This window comes from Meleagris gallopavo, chromosome 20, assembly GCF_000146605.3.
Source record: "Meleagris gallopavo isolate NT-WF06-2002-E0010 breed Aviagen turkey brand Nicholas breeding stock chromosome 20, Turkey_5.1, whole genome shotgun sequence".
In the NCBI taxonomy this organism is placed as follows: domain Eukaryota; kingdom Metazoa; phylum Chordata; class Aves; order Galliformes; family Phasianidae; genus Meleagris; species Meleagris gallopavo.
In genome coordinates, this window is record NC_015030.2 from 9,546,487 (window position 1) to 9,566,817 (window position 20,331).

General features: G+C 39.6%; 1 protein-coding gene across 3 annotated transcripts in view; it reads left to right on the forward strand.

Annotated features, from left to right (window-relative positions):
- Positions 1–20,331, forward strand: part of CA10 (carbonic anhydrase 10) — a 157,085-nt gene that overhangs the window by 13,637 nt on the left and 123,117 nt on the right. For all 3 annotated transcript variants that reach the window (XM_010721589.3, XM_019621780.2, XM_019621781.2), the window contains one exon: positions 18,416–18,490. In XM_010721589.3, the coding sequence (XP_010719891.1) occupies positions 18,416–18,490 (75 nt within the window). The remainder of the gene's footprint in view (positions 1–18,415; positions 18,491–20,331) is intronic.

Here is a 20,331-nt window from a genome sequence, read left to right on the forward strand (position 1 = left end):
GTTTAAGACTGACTTAAATATTCTAACAGTTGCCAAATAAACATGTAGTGTGCTCATTTGGGGGTATTTGTTTTTACAGCAATCATACAAGGAGGGCCCTATTATCGATAGTCCATTTTTTTTTTTAAAGCTTCTGCCATCCCTTGCACTCCTGGTATTGCTGTTTTTTTCACAGTTGCTCTTAAAGGCAATATTAACAGATGGCATGCATTGCTCATTAAATCCGCATCTACACCTCTCCGAGGACTGCAAAGATGTTGGGAAACAGACCATGTTACTGCAGTAAGTGCTTAGAAGCATGAAACTTACTGCGCTATTCATGAGCAGATTTCAGATTTAGTATGTTTTAAGTGCTATAGCAGTAGAGTTACAAATACCTTGTTTGAATATGTCTATTTTAGTCCAGCCTAGATATGTTCCACTTTCTCACAGATTGGATGAGGTGTTTCTGTTTCTTTCATGCTTGCCATATTTGCTCTTCTGTAGTTTTATAGTCCACAACTACTCCCTTTTACATAAATTAGGTTCTTAATGCTGGACATTAAACCTAGATATTTCCAGATATTCCTACATATTTCCCACCTCTGATAACGTGTCATATGAGGTACTTGTGCTTTCCCTTAAGATCACTTTCCCTGTAATGCTTAGCTCTTATTTTTATCTTGTCTGCAGTAATGACCCTCTGAAAATAGGTTAGAAATATAGCTGTTACTTTTAGCCCTTCTGATTTCCAGTGTCTGAAGAGACAGCGCCTTGATGCGTGAAGCAGGAGGGCATTGTGCTGGTTTGGAATTTATCTTCTGAGTGTTTCATGTTTTTGGTGAGAGATGCAGAAACCCAACTAGCAAATGAGAATTCTCATTTCACCTTCTTTGTTACTCTGATTTGTAACTGATGTGATCTGCCCAGCAATTGTAAACGCATCAATATGGCCAGAAATGAGGTGCTCCCATCTTGTTTCTCTTAATTTTTTCCTTTCTTTAGTAAGTGTTGGGTCAGAAGGGTTAAGCTGTTACTGATTCCAAGGTTAGGATTTTCTTTTCTAGTTGATCTGTGTTAAGGAGAAGGAAACTAAAAAGTGAGTAGTACCTTAAGTGGAAATGAAAGCTACCCTTACCACTTTTACAGAAAGAACCATTTCAACTCTTCTGTGTTTGAGCTGGTCTAAATGGGCCAAGTGGAAATTCATTTCTTTCTCCTACAATTTTGCATATTTATTTCTGATTTTCTACTGGCTAAGGTTATTTCATTTTCTATAAGCAAAGCCTAAATAAAAAGTGATTTTAAATAAACCAATTTCATTAATGGGATGCAAAAAGCAGTGTAGGCCTTCCTGGGATGAAATGAACCTACTTTGTATACATTTCTGTTGTTTACTTGGAAAGGGGGTAAAGTGAACCTGGTAAATAGAGCTTACATTTATTAGTATGCTTTCTGAATGCAGACAAAAAGTCTACCTAACCTTCTGAAGAATCAGGGGGAGGAATACAAAGAGCTTGACTGTTTTAGTCATTGAATCTTGGCTCTTTGGTTTTTTTAAACCCTTAACTAAGAATACAGAAGCTGTCAGGATCCTGAAAGACAAAACAGATAATAACTTAAATGCTCTGAAGTTCTTCACTATGCGCTGTTGACCTTTGAGGCATCTGACTACTTACGAAGATTATTTCATTAGTATTTGCACATTGACTTGCTGCCAAAAAGTCAATCTGCTTTTCCAGTGCATGGTTTTATTTTGAAGGTCTTCAGCTGTGGAATAAAATCCAGTATGTAAAAAAGAGCTGGCAGAATTGGAAGCTTTCCAGTAAATGCTTTCCCAGGTTAAACTCTGGTGATGCTGAAACATTACAAGTGTTTTATGTGGCCTCCTTTCCCTTGTGCCTTACCTAACATAGCTGTTCCTGAAGAAGGGCAAGTTTTAGTTCCCACTGCCCCTAAGAGAGTGTTCTACTTGTTATTTACAAGTTGGAATTTATACATCATTTGGACTTGTGTTTTGTCAAGCTCAAAACAGTTTTTTTTAAGATGTCTATGATGAGCTTTATGATTCCTCTGACAGAGTTGGTTAGTTAGGATATAAATGACAGTATGGATCTCATATTTATATGCTTAACCTCCTTGTATTGTTGAAAACACTTATGCTAGCTATTTAAAACAACATGTGAATAACAATAAACAAAAAGCACAATGAAAGGCTGTATAAGAAAGGGCTGACTCAAGATCAGGTTAGCTATCAATGGACCACAAGGGAAATGTCAGTTGCCTTCAGATGCAGGATTAAAAAGGAGGCACATGGATGTCCAGTTTCTTTTCTTTTTTTCTCCTCTTTCCATCTTTCCTCTCTGAAAGGAGAGGAAATTCAAAACTTCACCTAAAAGAGCAGGATTAAGCTAGGAAATTCCTATAGGCAGTTAACTGTGCCTGAACTATAAATGTCCTATTTATTGAGCTTACAGGGCTGAGCTAATTTTTGTTTATGATGAGCAGACGCTGATGAGCCAGCCAAGTACCTAGAGTCTGGAGAATGAAGGTACAGTTTATTCTTTATCATTAGACTTTGAGTTCAATCCTTTGGCATGTCGGCAAGGCCTGCATTTCACAAGGGGTAGACTAAAGTAATTCTCATGTTCCAGTCCAGTGGAGTAAACAAACAACTACATTCTGCAAATGTTGCAGGTTTGGGATCTGTTTCAAGGAAAGCCCAATTAGAAGCATAAGAAGGCAGCCTAGCCTGTCTCCTTGGGATAGGACATGCATGACTGCAGGTATTTATCTAGTGCCTGACAGGATGGAGCTCTCCTCCTAATTGGAGCTTTTCAGTGCTACTCCGACCTAACCGATGTGCACAGTAAGTCAGCACTGCTCCACTGATCTCACTGAGTGTACATCTGACTTGCACTAACTGGAAGCTATCTCCTCCCAGAGATGAGAGCTGGGAATCTTTCATTCCTCTTCAAGTACCAAGGAAGATAAGAAGGTGTTATTGTTACTCTCAGTTATCCCCAAGTTAATACAATGGAATCTCTGTCTCAGAAGAGTCCCAAACCTCTTGCTTTAAGGGCTGGAAAGTTTTAGATGAAGGATCTCTATTGTCTGCTTATTCTTGAATTCTTTTTTTCAGAGGTTTTGCTGCTGGCTATTGTTGCAGATCAACACGATTCTAATGCTTCTTTCAAATACATGCAGGGTATGGGCTGATGGGAGGTGGAGCAGCTCTGAGAATGCTTTGCAAGAGAAAAAGGCATGTGAAAGATCTGGAGCAAGGAGAATCCATGGGTGTTAGAACTTCGGAGTTTAACCGCTAGTTCACTGTCTCCTACATTTAGGACCTTTGCTAAAAAGCAGTGGCTCAGCAAACTGCGCTCCAACAGCTGTGATCCCTGGTTCTGTTCTTGCTGATGCAGTCCCCACCCCTTTCTTTTTAGTATTAAACTTCTTGTTAACACTGTGACTACTGGTCCAGATGCTCACTTCGCTACGCTTATCCCCTCTCCCACTCCCACAGACCCCCAGTAACCTGCTCTTAAAGGGAGGATTCATATCTCATCTACTGATTGCTTCCCACATTATTTGATCTGCTGTTGTTCTTACTTTCATATAAAGCACGTTTATTATGGTGGCAATTGCTATGCAAATTATACACAGATATATAACAAATCACAAACATGCATATGAATTTTTATGAGCATGATAAAGTCAGCATCTGAGAGAAACACACTGCCTTGATAGGCTTCAAATAAATTACAAATCCTGTCCCTTCAATCAGATGAGGTGCTTTGGGCTGGATTTGGGTATTTGCTATAACTGGGACTGGCTGGCTGGGTGAAGGCAGCTGTACTTGGTGCTAGGGTGGGAAGACAAGATAACAGTTGGTGCGGAGGAGACCGTGCCTGAATGAGGTGCTGTGGGATGGAGGAGGCAAGGAGAGAAAAAGAGGAGAAAATTAGGTCTGAACCAGTTTGGTTTGGGAAGGACAGGAAAGAATTGACCTTGTAATCACTTTGGTAGGTACAAGAGGGATGCCATTTGGTAGATTTTTCCTTTTAAGTTTAAGAGTAGGGAGAGACAAGTGAAGAATTTTTATTTTCACAATCCGAGATTATCTTAACACTCAGAAATCATGAAATAACTGAAGTAAGGTTACCTGCAAGGGTTGTGTGGGAAAAGACACTAGTTTAGCATTTTTTCAGTTTATTGCAGAGGTTGTGGGACACAGTGAATAAAGAGGACTGCAGGAAGAGGAGAAGAGGAGAGACTTCTCTAGAGAGTAGAATTTTATCCCTGTCTCTGCCAGAATTTGAGTTGTTTGGCAACTCACTTTAATCAAACTTTTCAAGGGTGGTCACTGATTATATGTTTCCTCATTCCCCTGAGGCCCCATTTGTAGAAGAGCTGAACAGATACAGCTAAAAAGGTCAATGGAAGAAATTTTTTGTTTGAATCGAGTGAATCAAGTCTAAACACAGTAAAAATCATACAGTGGGGTCACAAATTGGCTAATCAAAAGTTGGGAATATCTTTCTTTTGGGAGTTTGAATTGTGTGCTTAAAAAAAAAAGAGAAGACATGATACTTGTACCTTGAAATGCTAGCAAGACTGTGACTGAAGTGGCCTTTCACAGCACTGCCTGGTTGGTTTCAGATAATGAGCCTTTGAGGTTTTCTTCTGCACAGAGAGCTGAAGCAGCAGCCCATGCTCTCTATCTCAGACCCAAGTGTTAGGTTGAGAAAAATAGAATCATATAGACAGGAAACCATAAATGAGACCCCTCCCTTCAGACAGATGTATAATTCCAAATGTTCCCTTCCCCACTTCTCCTGCAAACTTCTACTAGCTTACCTAAGCTAAGAACTGCTAGGTTCTTACATAATTGCTAGGTGCATGTTTGGGTTCAGATCTTGCTCTTTTGAAATCACTCTACAATTTGACCAGACTTCATTGAAAGAGAAAGGGAATCAGGCCGCTAAGAAGACAGCTTTTGTTACCTATATAGAAGGAAGAAATGCCCAGAGCTATTATAGCTTTGTAACTGTAGGAATCCTATTGTCCACTTTGCCTTAGACTGAAGTTTGGACAATTTTTCCTTCGTAAAGGCCAGACAGATATTTCTGTTAGCTGCTTGAAGAGAAGGAGCATACGCTAAAATTCATCTTATTTTTGTCATGTTATTATATGATAACATTAGCTAAACCAAACAGAAATGTCTGTGTTAGTCTTTTAAGTTGATTTAAGATTGAGGATGTGTTTATAGCTGGGATGCTAACCTGGTTAGTACTGTACAGGATTCTCGAGACTGAAGTCAGCTGAGTTAACAAAGCCAGTGGGTTTTCAGATAAAACTTTGACTTCTTTTAAACAGCGCCAAGGAGAAGAATAGGGCAGGTTGAAGGTTGAAAAATCAGCTTTAATGCAGAATGTCTGCAGATGGTGGCAAATTGTCCTAAGAAAATAGACCAGTGCACGTCTCTCTCATCATTTTGTAGTGCCAACTCTATCTCACCCTTGCACCTGTGCACTTTGTGCCACACTGAATTCCGGATGTGACTGAACACAGACGGGAGGAAAGTGGTGGTGTTTCAGCAGGTGTTTGGAGATCAGGATTTAACATTTTCCTTAAGAAGTCAACATCTAGCATTTCTTTGTCTTTTTCTTTAAAACCTGGGGTGACTGAAAAGTCGGTCACAGGAAAGAGGAAAAATACTGGTATTTGAGATCATAGGTGATATGTTTTCAGAATTGTGCTTTTTGAGACAACGGAAATTTGCTAGGCTTCTGGACCACCTTGACATTTATTCAGGTTGCAGCAGTGGTGTCTGTGGATTACCACTGTGCTGAACAGCAACACAACAGTTATGGCCTAACATTTTAATGTGCACTTAGCCTCTGATATGTGACAAGTCTATAATTGCATATTGAAAATCCTTTAAAGATGTATTAGTGATCCCCTTTAGATAATTGACTTAATTTCCAAAGTGGAATGCCTAATTGTTTGGGTTTTTATTTGTTCTCAGTAGTGGAGTTTGATGGCTCACCAAGCCTTACATGTTTCATTGTTTTTGGTTGTTATTTCTTTTTCTATTCTTTGTAGAACAGCTAAGAAAAAGAATTAAAGGAAAGAAAATAATGACATCTCAGGGCAGTACAGTTTGCAAAATGCCAGTCATGCCAAAGTGCCATTTTACTTATAGCAAATTTAGAAAAAGAAAAAAAAGCAATTCTTTTAATTAATTTTCACTCAGAGGAGAAAGTTTGTTCTACTGTGGGCTGTTTCTGGAGAAGGGGAGAGGGAAGAGTGTAGATCTCCTATCAACTCAAAAACAAGCGCTCTTATTCCCACAAAGACCAGCAGAATAAGTATTGCCCTACAACAACTGGGTAAATATTGACAATTCTTGGACTGTCTTTCAAGAAGAGCATATTTTAAGAAAGTATTAACCCCAAATTGATGATATTCTTTGAGCAGCCTTCTGGTTTTGTGGAGTAAACAGACCTCACTTACTTCCTTAATATCAGAGGTTGTTGTTTTGTTTACTGTCCTGACATCTCCCACACACTCAGGCTGCCTTCTGATGGCAGAAAATAATGAAAAGAAGCAGTGAGTGTTTGAAAAGTAAATCTAGCAGCATTGAGCAAAGCTGCCTGTGGCACAGCTGAAGAAGTGAGCAGCTGAGCTGTGCAGCAGTATGAGCTCAGGGCACCGTTCCTCATTTCTACCTGGGATTGCAGTTGGGGAGATCAGAATTAAAGAAATCTGCACTCAGAAATAAAGACTGGGACATGGATGCATCTCAAAAAACTTGTGTGTATTCTGGAACTGTATTCAGAGCATATTTGAGGTAGAATAATTCCTATCAGTTTAAATCTTTTAGAATGGGCCTAGAATAAGCTGCTACAAAAGCACCTTTGATCAAAATATTGTGTTATTTATAAATATTGAAGTTACATAAACTGCTTGCATTAATATGAGTTATAGACTCAGGTCCTTACATATGCTCATGTATCTGTAAGAAGACCACGTAACATACATCAATTTCAGAACCAGGAGGTGAAGGCAGGACGTGGTTGAACACTACAGAATGGAGATGCGTACAGTAAGGTTTGTCCTAAGGTCTGAAAGGCCATAGAATAGTTTAAGGCAGGTGCAGCTGTGGTTAAGCTGTTTGCTCTTCAGCTAAATAACAGGGTCTTTTAAGCTCGTGAACACAAATGGTCCTCTGTGATTTGTGCTGCTTCTAGCGTATGACCTCTGCAACTCTTTGTTGCTGCAAATAGTATGAAAAATAAATAAGAATAGTCTTATCAACATATTGCTGCACAAAGTTGTGTTGGGGAAAAGAACCAACAGATGCTGCATACACAGTACCATAAGGATTTAAGAAAACACGATTCCTTTTAGGTATATGGCTGGATCAACTCCAAGAATGTATGGAAGGGGAGGGGCCAATCTGACTGAACGTAAAACAAGTTAGCATCTTCTGATACTTCAGCTCAGTTGCCTGTGTAGCTCAGTGAAAAGCTGGCACTGTAGCACACCAGTTGCAGTGAACCTGGACTGATACGAAGTTGATTGCTGGAAAGGACTCTGCTGTAAGACCCTTTCTTTGAATCCGGTTTTGTCATCCAATTTTGACTCTAGCATCTGCCTAACAGGGCTCAAAATTCATTTTACAGAGTCAGTAATATTGTTTGTTGCATAACTGTTTGGTCACCCAGCCAGATGTAACGGACTTTGATTTGTGTGCATTATTTATCAGCCCTCACTGGATTTCCCTGGTGGAGAATGCAGAGTTTCACAAACAGCCAGACAGGCATTTGTGTGAAGGGAAGCACTTAAATGTGCACTCTGCACTCAGTTGCTCCTGGGTACTACTGTGACAATTTTAATGCCTGAGAATAATGTCAAAATGTCTTAATTTTATTTTTCCACAAATCAAAGTTTGTGTTAGATTTATTTCAATATTCCAAATGTTCTCTTATTTTTATGAATAGTTTGCCTAACATTCAGAATTTTATAAGCTCTAAGTCCACTTGAAATAGAGGAACTGAGATGTTTGGTGTGTTCTAGTGGGAAGATGAAAGGGCTGTGGAAGTAGCTCAGTTCCTGCAGCCTGACTGCTCCCACTGGCACTGATTTCTGCATGCATTTCCACTCAGACCTTCTCAGTTTGTGCTCTTCACTGCCCAGACATAAAACCGATCTCAGATCGAATCCCACAGCCATAGCCAAGTTATCCCACTGCTGCTGATAGATGGAGCTGTCTGTATCTACTTGATATATATATGTCATGTGCGACTTCAGGCAAATCCTAGCAAAGGAAATGTCAACAGATCTGTGCTCAGCAGACTATGGTTGATAACTTTCTTTCAAGAGCGTGGATGCTGTGAAGTGGGCACACTGGTTGGCCATGGCTTTTCCATCTGTACCAGCAACCCTTTCTGCACACATAAAACAAAGACTGGAGTGTAGGGAAGGAAGCAGGCACAGGACGTGAGGGCATGATTTCTGTTAGATGCCATTTTAATGGACTGAGTCTGTAGTTCTGCATATCCCGCTGTTCCCTGTTCCCATCCACAGCGCTCAGCAAATGTGGAAGATGCTCAGCAGGCATTAATTTGTGTGTAACCAGGTATGGATGTCCGTATCTGCAGGGTTTGTAGCGATTGCTGCAGGCAGCTGCAGAGAAGAATTTGTCAGTTATCCTCAATTGTTCTTTGAAGCACACTCAGATAAAAATTTAAAATGATAAGGAAATTAACTGAAAGAAGGAAAGCTTCTCTCAGCCCAAATTTCAGGACTTTTCTCTCTATCTGTAGTAATTTGAAAGCTGCTGTTCTGGGGCTCCTGCGCTCACTGCTAACGCAGCGTGTTGCTTTGTGTTACTGCATCGTGGTTGTGTTTAGACAGGAATTTGGAGAATATCTATACGTATCAATAGATGCTCAGCCCATTTATAAATGAAATTATGAGGGCAGTGAGTACTATGGATGGACAGGATTTTCTGTACTACTGTCATACTCAGTATTTTGCACAGTAAGTGGAAGGCAGCTGGTGTTTATGGCAAAGTTACTGGAATGATCCCATCTGCAGCTTGCCCCATAAAGTGTGAAGGAGGCAGGGCTTTCACAGCTCCTTGTTGTTTTGTTCTTCTGTTTTGGTTTTTGTGGGGTTTTTTCAGACAGAGTCTCAGCAAAAGATAAATCACAGCATAAGAGCAATCACAGGGGTTAGCAGAGAAAAAGCCCTTTGGAAGGATTCAGAATAAACATAACTAAAATATGGGAGAAAGCTGGGTAACATGCAATCCTGTTTGGTTTTCAAAGGGCACTTGAAACTGCCAGGCATCCGTTTTAGATAAGCAAGGCCAATAAGAACAGAAATATACACATTTAAATGTCCACCTTCCATTTCTGATCCTGAGTTGGTTTTGCCCTTACTGAATAAAATTATTTCCTCTTGCTACAGGCAAATACAAAAGACTGTCTGAAACTTCCATGGGTTTTGACTTGGGAGAAACAGGACCACACAGACAAAAAGAAGAAAAGCTAGGAAATCCCTTATGAAATCATTGCAGTGGCATATTTCTCTATACAATTTCTTTACACCGAATATATTTTTTAAAAATTCTTAGCCTGGTGTTTCTTTTCTTTCATCTTCGTCCAGAGTTTCATCTCTCAAAGACAAGGAGAGTAAGCTATGAACAATAGGTAGTTTGGTGTTTTGGTTTTTTTTCCCCTACATAGGATTTCTGCCATATAAATTAGAAAACAATTCAAATTCTAAAACAGTAAAATGAGACGGGGAAAGGCATCACAACCAGCACAAAGTATCTTTCACCTTAACCCGAGAGAGAGAGAAAAGAAGCATAGCACTGCTCTTGACTAATGGCTAAAGAAATGGCTAGGAGGGATGAATGAGGGACACCTCTGCAAGGTTCGAGAAACTAAATAGAATTCTGAGGAATAAATTGCTCTCCACAGTCATCCACAGTAAACAGAGCTGCATCATCTCAGACCAGGCATATTGTTGGTTGGGGTAGAGTTGCTGAAAATATTTCTGCAATAACAGAATACCAGCAGAGAGCCAGAATAACACTGCTGTCTCATGAAACAGTCCAGAGAGGGGAGGGTATGACTTTGTCCAGCATCAGTGGATAAACACAAGCGTGGACAGATGGATGAGAGAAGTAATCTCTGAGGGATATTCCACAGTACTGCAGGGAAGCACAGTTAGAGAGGCAGAGAGAGTGATTTGTCTCCTTCCCCATCTTTTCCAGATAAAGGGGAAGAACACACAATGCTTCCAAGACAGGAAAATTTGGGGAGATTTCTGCACTTCTGAAAATAATTCAAAATGAACCAGTGAAAGCTGGATATTCAGGAATTGATATGGCTGTCATCACTCTAATAGCTAAGCAGTAATTAATGAATTGGAATGTCGATGCAGTACAACATGGCTGGCAGCTGAGATGAGTAAGACATGTTCTTTTCTTATCTGTTTTGTCTTATCCTGGCAGCTGATCTGACTGGAATGACTTCTCCCTCTGGTTACTCTTCTCATTCCCTCACTGTAGTTCAGCTCTGCCCAGTTATTTCTCATTGTTTAGTTCAAAAGTCTGAACAACAGCTGCTTTTCTGCACTTCCTAGTTGGGATGGCATTTTGTCTTAACACTGATGGACACTTAGGACAGACCAAGTAGTGGTGAAGCACTGTACTTCATTGCACTCATATAGCCTAAGTAAAGGAGAGTCAACCTACAAGGAAGATGGAGGTTTAGCTAGAAAGTTGCAAGGCTTTTGCTTTCTGTTAAGAAACATCCAGTAACAGTAACCAAGAGCCAGCTTCTGCTGAGGAACTGAAGAACAACAGCAAGAAAGTGCGACGTTATGATGGGATCTGACTTCAGATTTCCTGTCAAGATTTCCAGGCAGACTGAAGGCAGTCTTTATGCTTCTTTCTATGTCTACTGTGGAAAATACGATAATTGTATTTATTAAGCATTATTAATTCACTGTGTATGATGTAGTCCTCTCAAATGTTTCCATATCACATTCTGGGCCACAGGCTTTCATGAAGCTGTACAATTCAGCATGACATGAGGCAGCTGTGTATTTTGAAGGATCAAGCACCTAATATTGATGCCATGCCATTTGTCTTGAGGTTAATTGGAAGACCTTTATTTTTTACTCTTGAGTTTGCCTAAGAAGCAATGAATATTAAATTCTGGGCACAGCTCCCACAGGGTAAGACTGCTGCTGAAATCATTTTACTGAAGCCAAGGAAAAGAATGAAAAAGATCTGCCTGTGGCAGTTAATGGAATGTTCTGTCTGTTTGTTCTTTTACTGATTGGTAACTTTATGTTTAGAGAGCACAAAGAGCAAGTAGGGTCAGAAACCCAATGAGATGTCAATATCATACATGCTTCTGAGGAAGGAACTTAGTGGTTTCCTTTTAAAGGAAGCCCTATTAATTAAGCATTAATAATGTATTGAAGTTTAAAGGCTCAAGGATATTGAGGCCATTTCTTTGAAGATGCTGTGTCCTAAAACTGCACTGAAATTAATAGGAGAGGAAGGCATTCAGCACAGCGTACAGAGCTATTCCAAAGTTAATGTCACTTGCTTCTTCTTACTGTGTTATGTTATAGAGCACTTCAGACTTGATATCTAGACATGATTAAGCAGCTCTATGGAGACAAACTGCCCCATCTAATGCAGTGCAGAGCAGACTATGGTGTGTGCTGACACCTGTAGCAGAGACTCTGGAAAACAGTGAGAGACAAATTGTATTAAAGTGGTTTAGGATCCACGTAACCCAAAGCATGCCATCGGTGGCTGTCTCGAAACACGAGGTTCTGAGCCTCTTGCTTAACCCCTTGAATTTCTCACCCCACCTACTATCAGGATTTTGTTCTCATTGCTGCAATACAGCTATGTATTTTTCTCCTACATTAATTAATTTGCTTTGATTTCTTCTTTTGACTGACTGAAAGCTTTAGATGCAATATGTGGTTTTGTTCACTTATATTAAAATTCAAATAACAGCTGCATGATTGGGCATATATCCCTTATGGAAAAGTGCTGCTTACAAGTTGGAACCCACCACCCAAACCCATACACTTTTGCACCTTCCTTTAACAAGCACCTAATGAACACAGCTGCGTGGGATTCCAACTACTAAATCCTGCTATTTTCTTTCCTGAACACAGTGGGATGGTAACCAGTATTACAACCCTTATTTTAAAGTTAGATAAGTGAAAGTGCATGGTCACCTGCAAGATTAATAGCAAAGGAAGAAGGGAAGTTCTTGAAGGCCTTCCTGCTGGCTCTGTGCAGAGGTCCTTAGGCTGGCTCTCTTACCTTTGCCCCTTTCCTTCCTTATTAGTTTACAAATTCTTCAGTCAAGAGATTCACAAATGCAGTTGACAGAGGGGTGAAAAATAATGCCTGCATAAGACGCAGTCCCTGCAGAACAGGGCTGGACTGTACACACACTTCTTATTCCTGCAAAGTTCTGCTCACAGAGCTGTAAGCAGAATGCTCTTCCTTCAGCATGAAGTTCAGCAGTGGCAAACTTCTTTATGGTTCCTCAAGCAGCATTTAATGGCTTTGGATGCTCAGCGGCTCTCACCAAAAGCCAACTACATATGGGGAGTAGATGCTGCTGTTTGCTATGTTGTGATGTTGTGCCACATTGTTTGTCACTACTTCCTGCATACATACGAGCCTGCTTGTATGAAATCTCACCCTTTAGCCCATGATTTTAATTGTAGTCAGATCAGAACACAAAATTACAATAAGTAGAAAATACAGAGAGAAGTTCAGTCTCTGTGCCATAGCAGAGTTCCCATGGTAGTGCTTTGCTTTTGCCCTCAGACATGATAAAAACAGGTCACGTCCATTTTGCTTCTGTTGAATACTGTTTGGAATTCACAACAGCAGTGAGAGCTTTTACACATGGGGATGGTGGAAGAAGGATTTATGGAATTGGAAAGTATTAACTTAATGAAAGAGCATTTGCATGTTTTCTGAGAGAAACGTTATCCAGAAAGAAAAAAAATCTGGCATAGCTGATGAAAGCATTTTGTTTACTGATCCCTTTATAATCCTTTGTTTTCTTTTTCCTCTCTCTTCATATGGTGATGCATTCAATGTAGCCTGTAGTATTCATAGGCAAGCTAACCTTTCTTGTCCTGTAAGTATTCAATTATAAATGATGCTTTATATACTGCCTGAAGTGCGTGTAGCATTTTTAATATAAAAGGCTGCATAAAACATCTTAAATAATAGCTGCATTATGTAGAGACTTGTTTTAAACAAAGTGAACATTAATTATAGAAGGCTGAATCTTAAGCTAATTGCACCTGCTTAGTTTCCCTGCTGTCTGGTCCACTTTGTACAAGTGTATTCCATTTGATTTAAGAGGCATTTGTTGGTATGAGCCAAAAGCTCATACTTGCATACTTGTATGTACTTGTATGATTCGAGATGTCACAATGATGGTTTGGACTGAGAAACTCTGTATTCTCTCCAAAGTTTGGGCAACCCATTCTTGGGATAAACACTGTACTAAAAGTCCACATAAAATGCAGTAACTAATAGTTCAAAATAACTACAAAAATGCATGTATCCTCTGACATCCTGGGAATGGAGTTTAGCAAAAACATTAAATTTCTACTTACATGAAAACCAAAACAACAACCAACCAACTACATCCTCCACTGTTTTCTATAAGGCCAATTTCCTACTAAATCACAGTCTTCTAAACCTCTACAAAAGCATCTAATTTTAATTAGCAATAAATTAATGCCTTGCATTATGTTTATTACAAAATTACACCATTTTCTTTCTAATCTCATAACTGTGGAAATGGGGTAACAGTGCTAAAACTGATTTTTATCTATTTAATGCCAGAGCACTGCTAATCAGGTCATCAAAAGCAAAACCCTTCGGATATGAAAGCAGCACGCAGAGTGAATAACATCGCAGTCAGGAATTCAGATCAATACGTTCAGATACAGAAAGGCTTTTCTCCAACCTCGGTGAGCCTGGCTCTCCACAGCCTAGCATTTTTCATTCCTATGGAATGATGGTGAAGGGAATGAGGGACAGATCTGGCAGGATGCTGCTGGCTCGTGCTTGGATGTGAAAGGCATCACCAACAAACCTATTGTTTAAGTATAGAAAGTAGGTAACTAATTGTTGAGTGCTCTGTTTACATCTTCCAAATGGGCACACTTACTGTGAGGCTTTTTCTATTGTTGCATTTTATATATTAGTGTTAGTCTTCCAACAAGATGCAAATCTTACGCAGATGCAACAGAATCTGCATCCTGGTACCTGGCTTCTGAGACAGTGTTATCTTTGAGGCTTTTAAAATAGTTTTACAGAGCACACAACCTCCTTTTGAATTACAAGCCTACCCATTTTAACCTCTAAGCCAGACAGAGTTAACTAATGAGTCTGTGGCGCTGGCACCTTCTGGCATTTGCATCTACATCATGTTTTTATGATCCTGCATGGCACAGTTCCCCTATGGATGGAAGTCACTGAATACTTGAGATCTTGCAGGGTTTAGCCTTTAATTTTATGCTCCACAATAAGATACATCTCCAATAACCTGAAAAAAATGAAAGCAACATGCTGTATCTGCTCTGAATATCCTGTCTCATCTACAGCAGCTGCACTGAAATAGATCTGACATAACAGTGTTATATCAGCACAACTAGTAATCTCAGATCCTAGTGATTTCCGTACAGAAGAGAGAACACTGTAGCAAATGGAGGTCATTTCAATAACCTTTAGCACTTCGGACAAATGTGGTGCTTTGGACTCTGTTAGTGGCAGAATACAGTGCTGGGGCTAACACAGCTGCTGCAGAACTCCCTGTGCTCTGCTCAGTCAGCAAAGAGTCTCTTCAGCTGAACCTGTTTATTTCAGTGCCTTACAGAACCAACAGTGTTTCTTGGAATCCAAAGGCAAGTAAGTGTTCTATACAGTTTCCTACCCTGGGTAATTTTAACTAAGCAATAAAAATACAAGTCTGAGGTATCAGAAATGAGCATTTTTTTTTTTTTAGATACTGAACCCCTTCCTAGAAATACAGAACTGGTTTCTAGACCTTTTTTCCTTCTCGGTACCTCATGTGACAGCTCATGATAAAACAATGGAGCCGCCATGCAGGTGCCTCCCTGTTCTGGTAGTAACACAGGAACATCAGAACCTCAAAGCATGCCTGTCTCTGGTTATGGTACTCAAGCAGAATTGCAATGAGATATAAAATAGTTCTCCTTTAATTGAAATAAGAAGGAAGCTGAGAGAATTTTTTATTAGCAGTGTCATGAGATGGCAGATACAAAGAACCCTTTTCCTTGGCAATAATTCCTGAGCCATAAGGTTGAACCTGTTTATCCAGGCACAGTGCCTTTCTGTCAGATGGGCATTAGTACAACACAGGGTCTGTACAATTGGTGTACGAGCATCAGGTGTAAGAGGCCCAGATAGGATTCCAGCAAGGACTGTCCATATGTCTGTTAATTCTAATTTTGTATTCCTTTGTTCCATTACTAATCCAAGTGCAAGTCTATTTCAGAAATAGAGAACAGCTTTTTTTTTTTTTTTAAATCCTGATACAACTTCTTGTCTACTTTCTACGGCAGATTGACATAATAGGTCAGGAGAAGTTTCCAGAAGATGTTGACTCCTTCCTGCCCTTACCAGTCCCCTCTGTCTGCTTCCAGAGAAATGAGAGCTTCATAAATCTTTCTAAGCAAAGCCCTGTATGATCCATCAGAGCAGCAAGCTAGATTTCACACACAGAGTGGAAACCTGTGTTCAGTCACTCTATGCTATTTCTGTAACTGGTGTAAAACAAAGGATTCAGGGTTCAAACAAGAGCATGGTAGTGGGCTTCGCCTGCCCAGCTCCTCTCTCAGAACAACTGTGCCTTTCTCCTTGACTTTCTCAGAGGCCTCAGTTTTCTGTGAAGCAGCAATAACCCACTGCTGCTCTCACCTTTCCTTAGGCTGTGGGAAAACAGCTCATCTTACTGTATTCCTTCTTTGCGTTTCATTTTTATGTACGCATTGAAGAGATAAGGATCTGGTATCTATGGAAAGTGCAGAGCAATGGTAGGTCATGCTCTTCTCTGATAAAGTGATTGCGCAGACATCTTAGTTTTCCTGATACTGCTTTTGGAATTAGCCTTACTAAATGCTGGCACAGTACAGCAAAGCAGAACTACAGAACTGATGCCTTCTGATTTTGGTTTAATTTCAGTTCTGAGTACTGGATATTTTTGTTGTTTTCTCCTGGACATGACATGTATCATTTAGATTGGCCACAGAGAGGGAAAGCTGATGCATTTTTCTATTGCATAAGTTTCTGCAAATGCTGATAGCAAGCAGTTGCATTTGGAAGTACTGAGCCTCCCTTCTTAAGCTGCCTGCATCTGCAGACAAACTTCTTCACTCTTTTCTAAGATGCAGCTGCCTCTGGTTGTTGTAGCAGCTTTAACTGTGCACATTACTAAGAATTGATTTTAATACAATTTAATTTTCTGAGAAATACTATGTAAGAAGTGATAGTTGTGTTTTCAGGGGCTCACTTGGTATCTTTTCCTATTGCTAAAACATCCTGAAAACTTTGAGGACTTCTGCTGTAGATAAGCATAAAAGTAACCTCCATGAACCAGTGCTGAGATTCCAAAAAAGAAAAAAAAACAACCAAAACCTAACTACAGTTCAGTCTGAGTATGAATATTTTGCTGCTCAGATGTTTTGGATTGTGGCTTGGGATTTGCCATTTTCCAAGTGTTTGCATTGTGCAGTCCAAAGCCAGACAGTTGGATTTCTCCAGACAGAGATATAAACATTAAATGAAGGTAATGTCCTCTGCAAACTGTAAGGAGTACACAGTGTGACAGTCCTTTCAGTTTTATGTGTCACCAACCAATTAATGGAATAAGCATGAGTACCACAAGGGGATTTCTACAGCCACATGTACCCATTCCACAAGTATGTCTGGATTTCTGGTCAGCAGATAGCAGTGGTCCTTCTCTCAGGATGTTTAATTAACTTCAGCTTTACTTCTGGCTGCAATTTACAGTTAGTTAAATCATAAATATTGTTTTGTTAGGGATAGAACAGTATGTAGCCATCCTCATCTTTTAGTCTGAATGTCACATTCCCTCTGTAAGTTTTAACGACAACAATTTTTGTTATGTTGCTGGAGCTTTTCCCAGGGTAATTGTGCCTTCTGTATACAATGTGCAACTGAGAAACAAAACTGCAGCAGAAGGCTGCAAAAGCTCACATCATTCATAGCTGTGTATTTGTGTTAAAACTCTTAGACCTGGTGAAAGGATTGAAAGTATCCAATTAAAGAAATTAAAGGAATTAAGCTAGCGATATAGAAGATAGCTGAGCTTTCTATAACTCAAGGAAAAGATTGCTCTGAATGTGGAAATTTGAGCATGCAAAGTTGAGACATTTGCTTATTGGCTCTGACCTGCACATGTCTCTAACTGTATGTCTGCACACCCTTTGAAACAATTATCTTGTATATTTCTCTGTTAACATTTTAAATTTTAAGCATTTTATTTGCTCCAGTGCCCATTTCCTTCAGAATGAAGGGAAGTAATGTCTTTATAAATCAAGTCCTTTCTACTCTTGGCTGGTCAGAAATTTTAGAGAAGTTATTTAAGTAACAGTCTCATTATCCACAGCTTAGATTTTTACCCATATGGCTGTCATAATACCGGTCACAAAACCTCTCGTTGGTTCGCTGCACTGTGCTACAGAGTTGCACATCAGACACAGGTAACACCAGGATGACTGTGGTGGGGGATAACAGAGGGCTTCTGGCACTGCACCCTCATCTCCCTGCCTGAGCATTATGGTATAGGCCACCACTTGTGAAGCAAGGAGTTACGTATTCCTGTTCTCTTTCTGGAACTCAGAGCATGTTTTTGAAGGATAAACATACAGACACAGCTATGGCCTATGGGTCACTGTCATTTCTTCCAGTTCAGAGTGAGAGATTATTGGAGAACTTGGCAAAGGAGGGGAAAAAAAATGATTCGGTCCACAAACTCAGGCTCAGATACTGACTACTGTGCATGAAGTTTACTTATTTTATCTGCAGTTTTATCCTATAAAAAAAAAAGTTGACACATGAATGATTAAAAGTGTTACAAAACTTCATTTATCTGAATTTAAGTTCAGGGATGACTTCTTCAGAAGTCACATTTTACTGCCTGAGAAACAGAGATACATGCACTTAATTGAACAGACATTGTTTGGGAACTTGCAGAACAACTCCTATGTTGAAAATGATAACTTGCTTAGAGTTCCCAAAGTTCTTGTAATTACGTGTTTCCCATGCACTACCTTAATTTTATGGTTTGTTTATTTCTAGCTCAACAAAATTCACCAAAAATCCATGAGGGCTGGTGGGCGTATAAGGAGGTGGTCCAGGGAAGCTTCGTTCCAGGTAAGTGCAATACAGAAATCCTAGCTTTTCTTAATTAATTTTTCAGTGGGATAAGTATAGTTGGGTTGAGGGGGAGGTATTCTTTGGTTGTTTCTTAAAACATTGCAAAGATGGGAAGTATGCAAAGACTCAACTGCACATTACAGTGAAGGATAGAAAAGTTCATAAATATATATCTCCATGGCTGCTTTCAAGGAAAGACAAATTGCTTTGAAGACATTCCTGTTTTTTCTCTGTAAAGCTAACATCTTTCTACTCTGTGAAGGTGTGCTCTACATACAGAAATGAGGCACAGAAGATGGAAAAGCAGCATTGTACTTAAATCACAACAATTTCAGACAATCCTATCTCTACAGATTTAAGAAGACTGTGTTATGAAAGCAATATGATTAAAACATGAAACAAGTTCCACTGAGTTTTGTTTTGAAAATAAACATTAGGAAGAAATGATGAAAGCCTAACCTGGCTTTAATAAGATTTACTAAATGGTAAACAATCTGTGGGCAACCAGAAGGATATAAACGAGCATCACCAGCTGAATTTACCTGATAGGCAAAGTGAAATTCAAGCTAACAATAATCTGAATGTATGGCTCGTTGCTGACAGTGCTTCTCCAAAACACTCATACTAGGAGTGCTAATGCTACGTACTGCTTAAATAAGCTGTGGTCTCACAAGGCCTTAGCTTGCTCTTTTTGTGTGTCTGTAACATTTCAGGATCCAAACTGCCTGAGATCTGAGTAATTTGTAGAGCTCTTGTTTTGTTTGACTTGCATTTGATATCTGATTTTTGTGCTGTTTCTTTATTTTTTTCTTCCTTTCTGACAAAATGACTTTGTTGTGTTTCCCTTCAACTAATTCTCTGAAATCTGCACAAATTTGTTTTCAAGCATTTCACAAAAATCAAACCACGCTTCAATACATCCCTGTCTCTGTATATTCTGGAACAGATTTTAGAAACATTAAATCCCTTTCCAATCACATTACTTTCAACTGCACGCAGGATTTTCCCAGGCTCTTGGATTCACAGTACTCATCTCCCAGCAGCTAGCAATCACTGATGCATATCTCACAGGTAGCAGAGAGAGGCAGAGATGAGCTACAAGACTTCTGGCACTGTCTTCCCAGCTCCCCTTCTTGCACTGCTCAACAGGGTAATGTCAGCTATTCTCATTATAGCATCTGTGGTTCAGGCCTTTCTTAGTGCTAAGCCTCACTTGTGTAAGGGTGCAGAGCTGCCCAGTGCAGGAAGGAAGGAGCATCATTGGCTGCCTGGACCTCTGTACATACCAGAGATCTTTTCCATCTTACACCTGTTACTAAAAGCAAAGGACTGATGTTACAATTGATATCATGTATGCACACAAAATATAAAGTGCTTTAAAACATTAATTCAATGTAAATTAGGTCCTGAAATAAACTTCAGGGAACATTCAAGGGTGAAGAATGGGTACTTTTCTTCAAGCTTGGGGATTTGCATAGTAATCAATCTGTATTACATACTTTCTCTATACAGAATTTGACTGTGGAATATTAAGTCATTTGTGATGGGTAAAAATATATGTTTGTGTCTCCTGTTTGGCTGAGCTCTGCTTTGAATACATTGTGTAAGCATTTCCAGGGTGGCAAAGGTAATTACAGTTCAAACAGTTCTGTACCATTTCTTGGACTTCAGATACATGCTCATAACCTCTGGTATTCTCATGTCTGATAGCATCGATTCTCTTGATCATAATCTTGTTTTGTTCATTACATCACAAAAACGGTCTTTGTTGCACACAAGATATAAAGGTGACTAAAGCTAATTTGCAGTCACGGAATTCAGTTGCCAGAACTCCATCC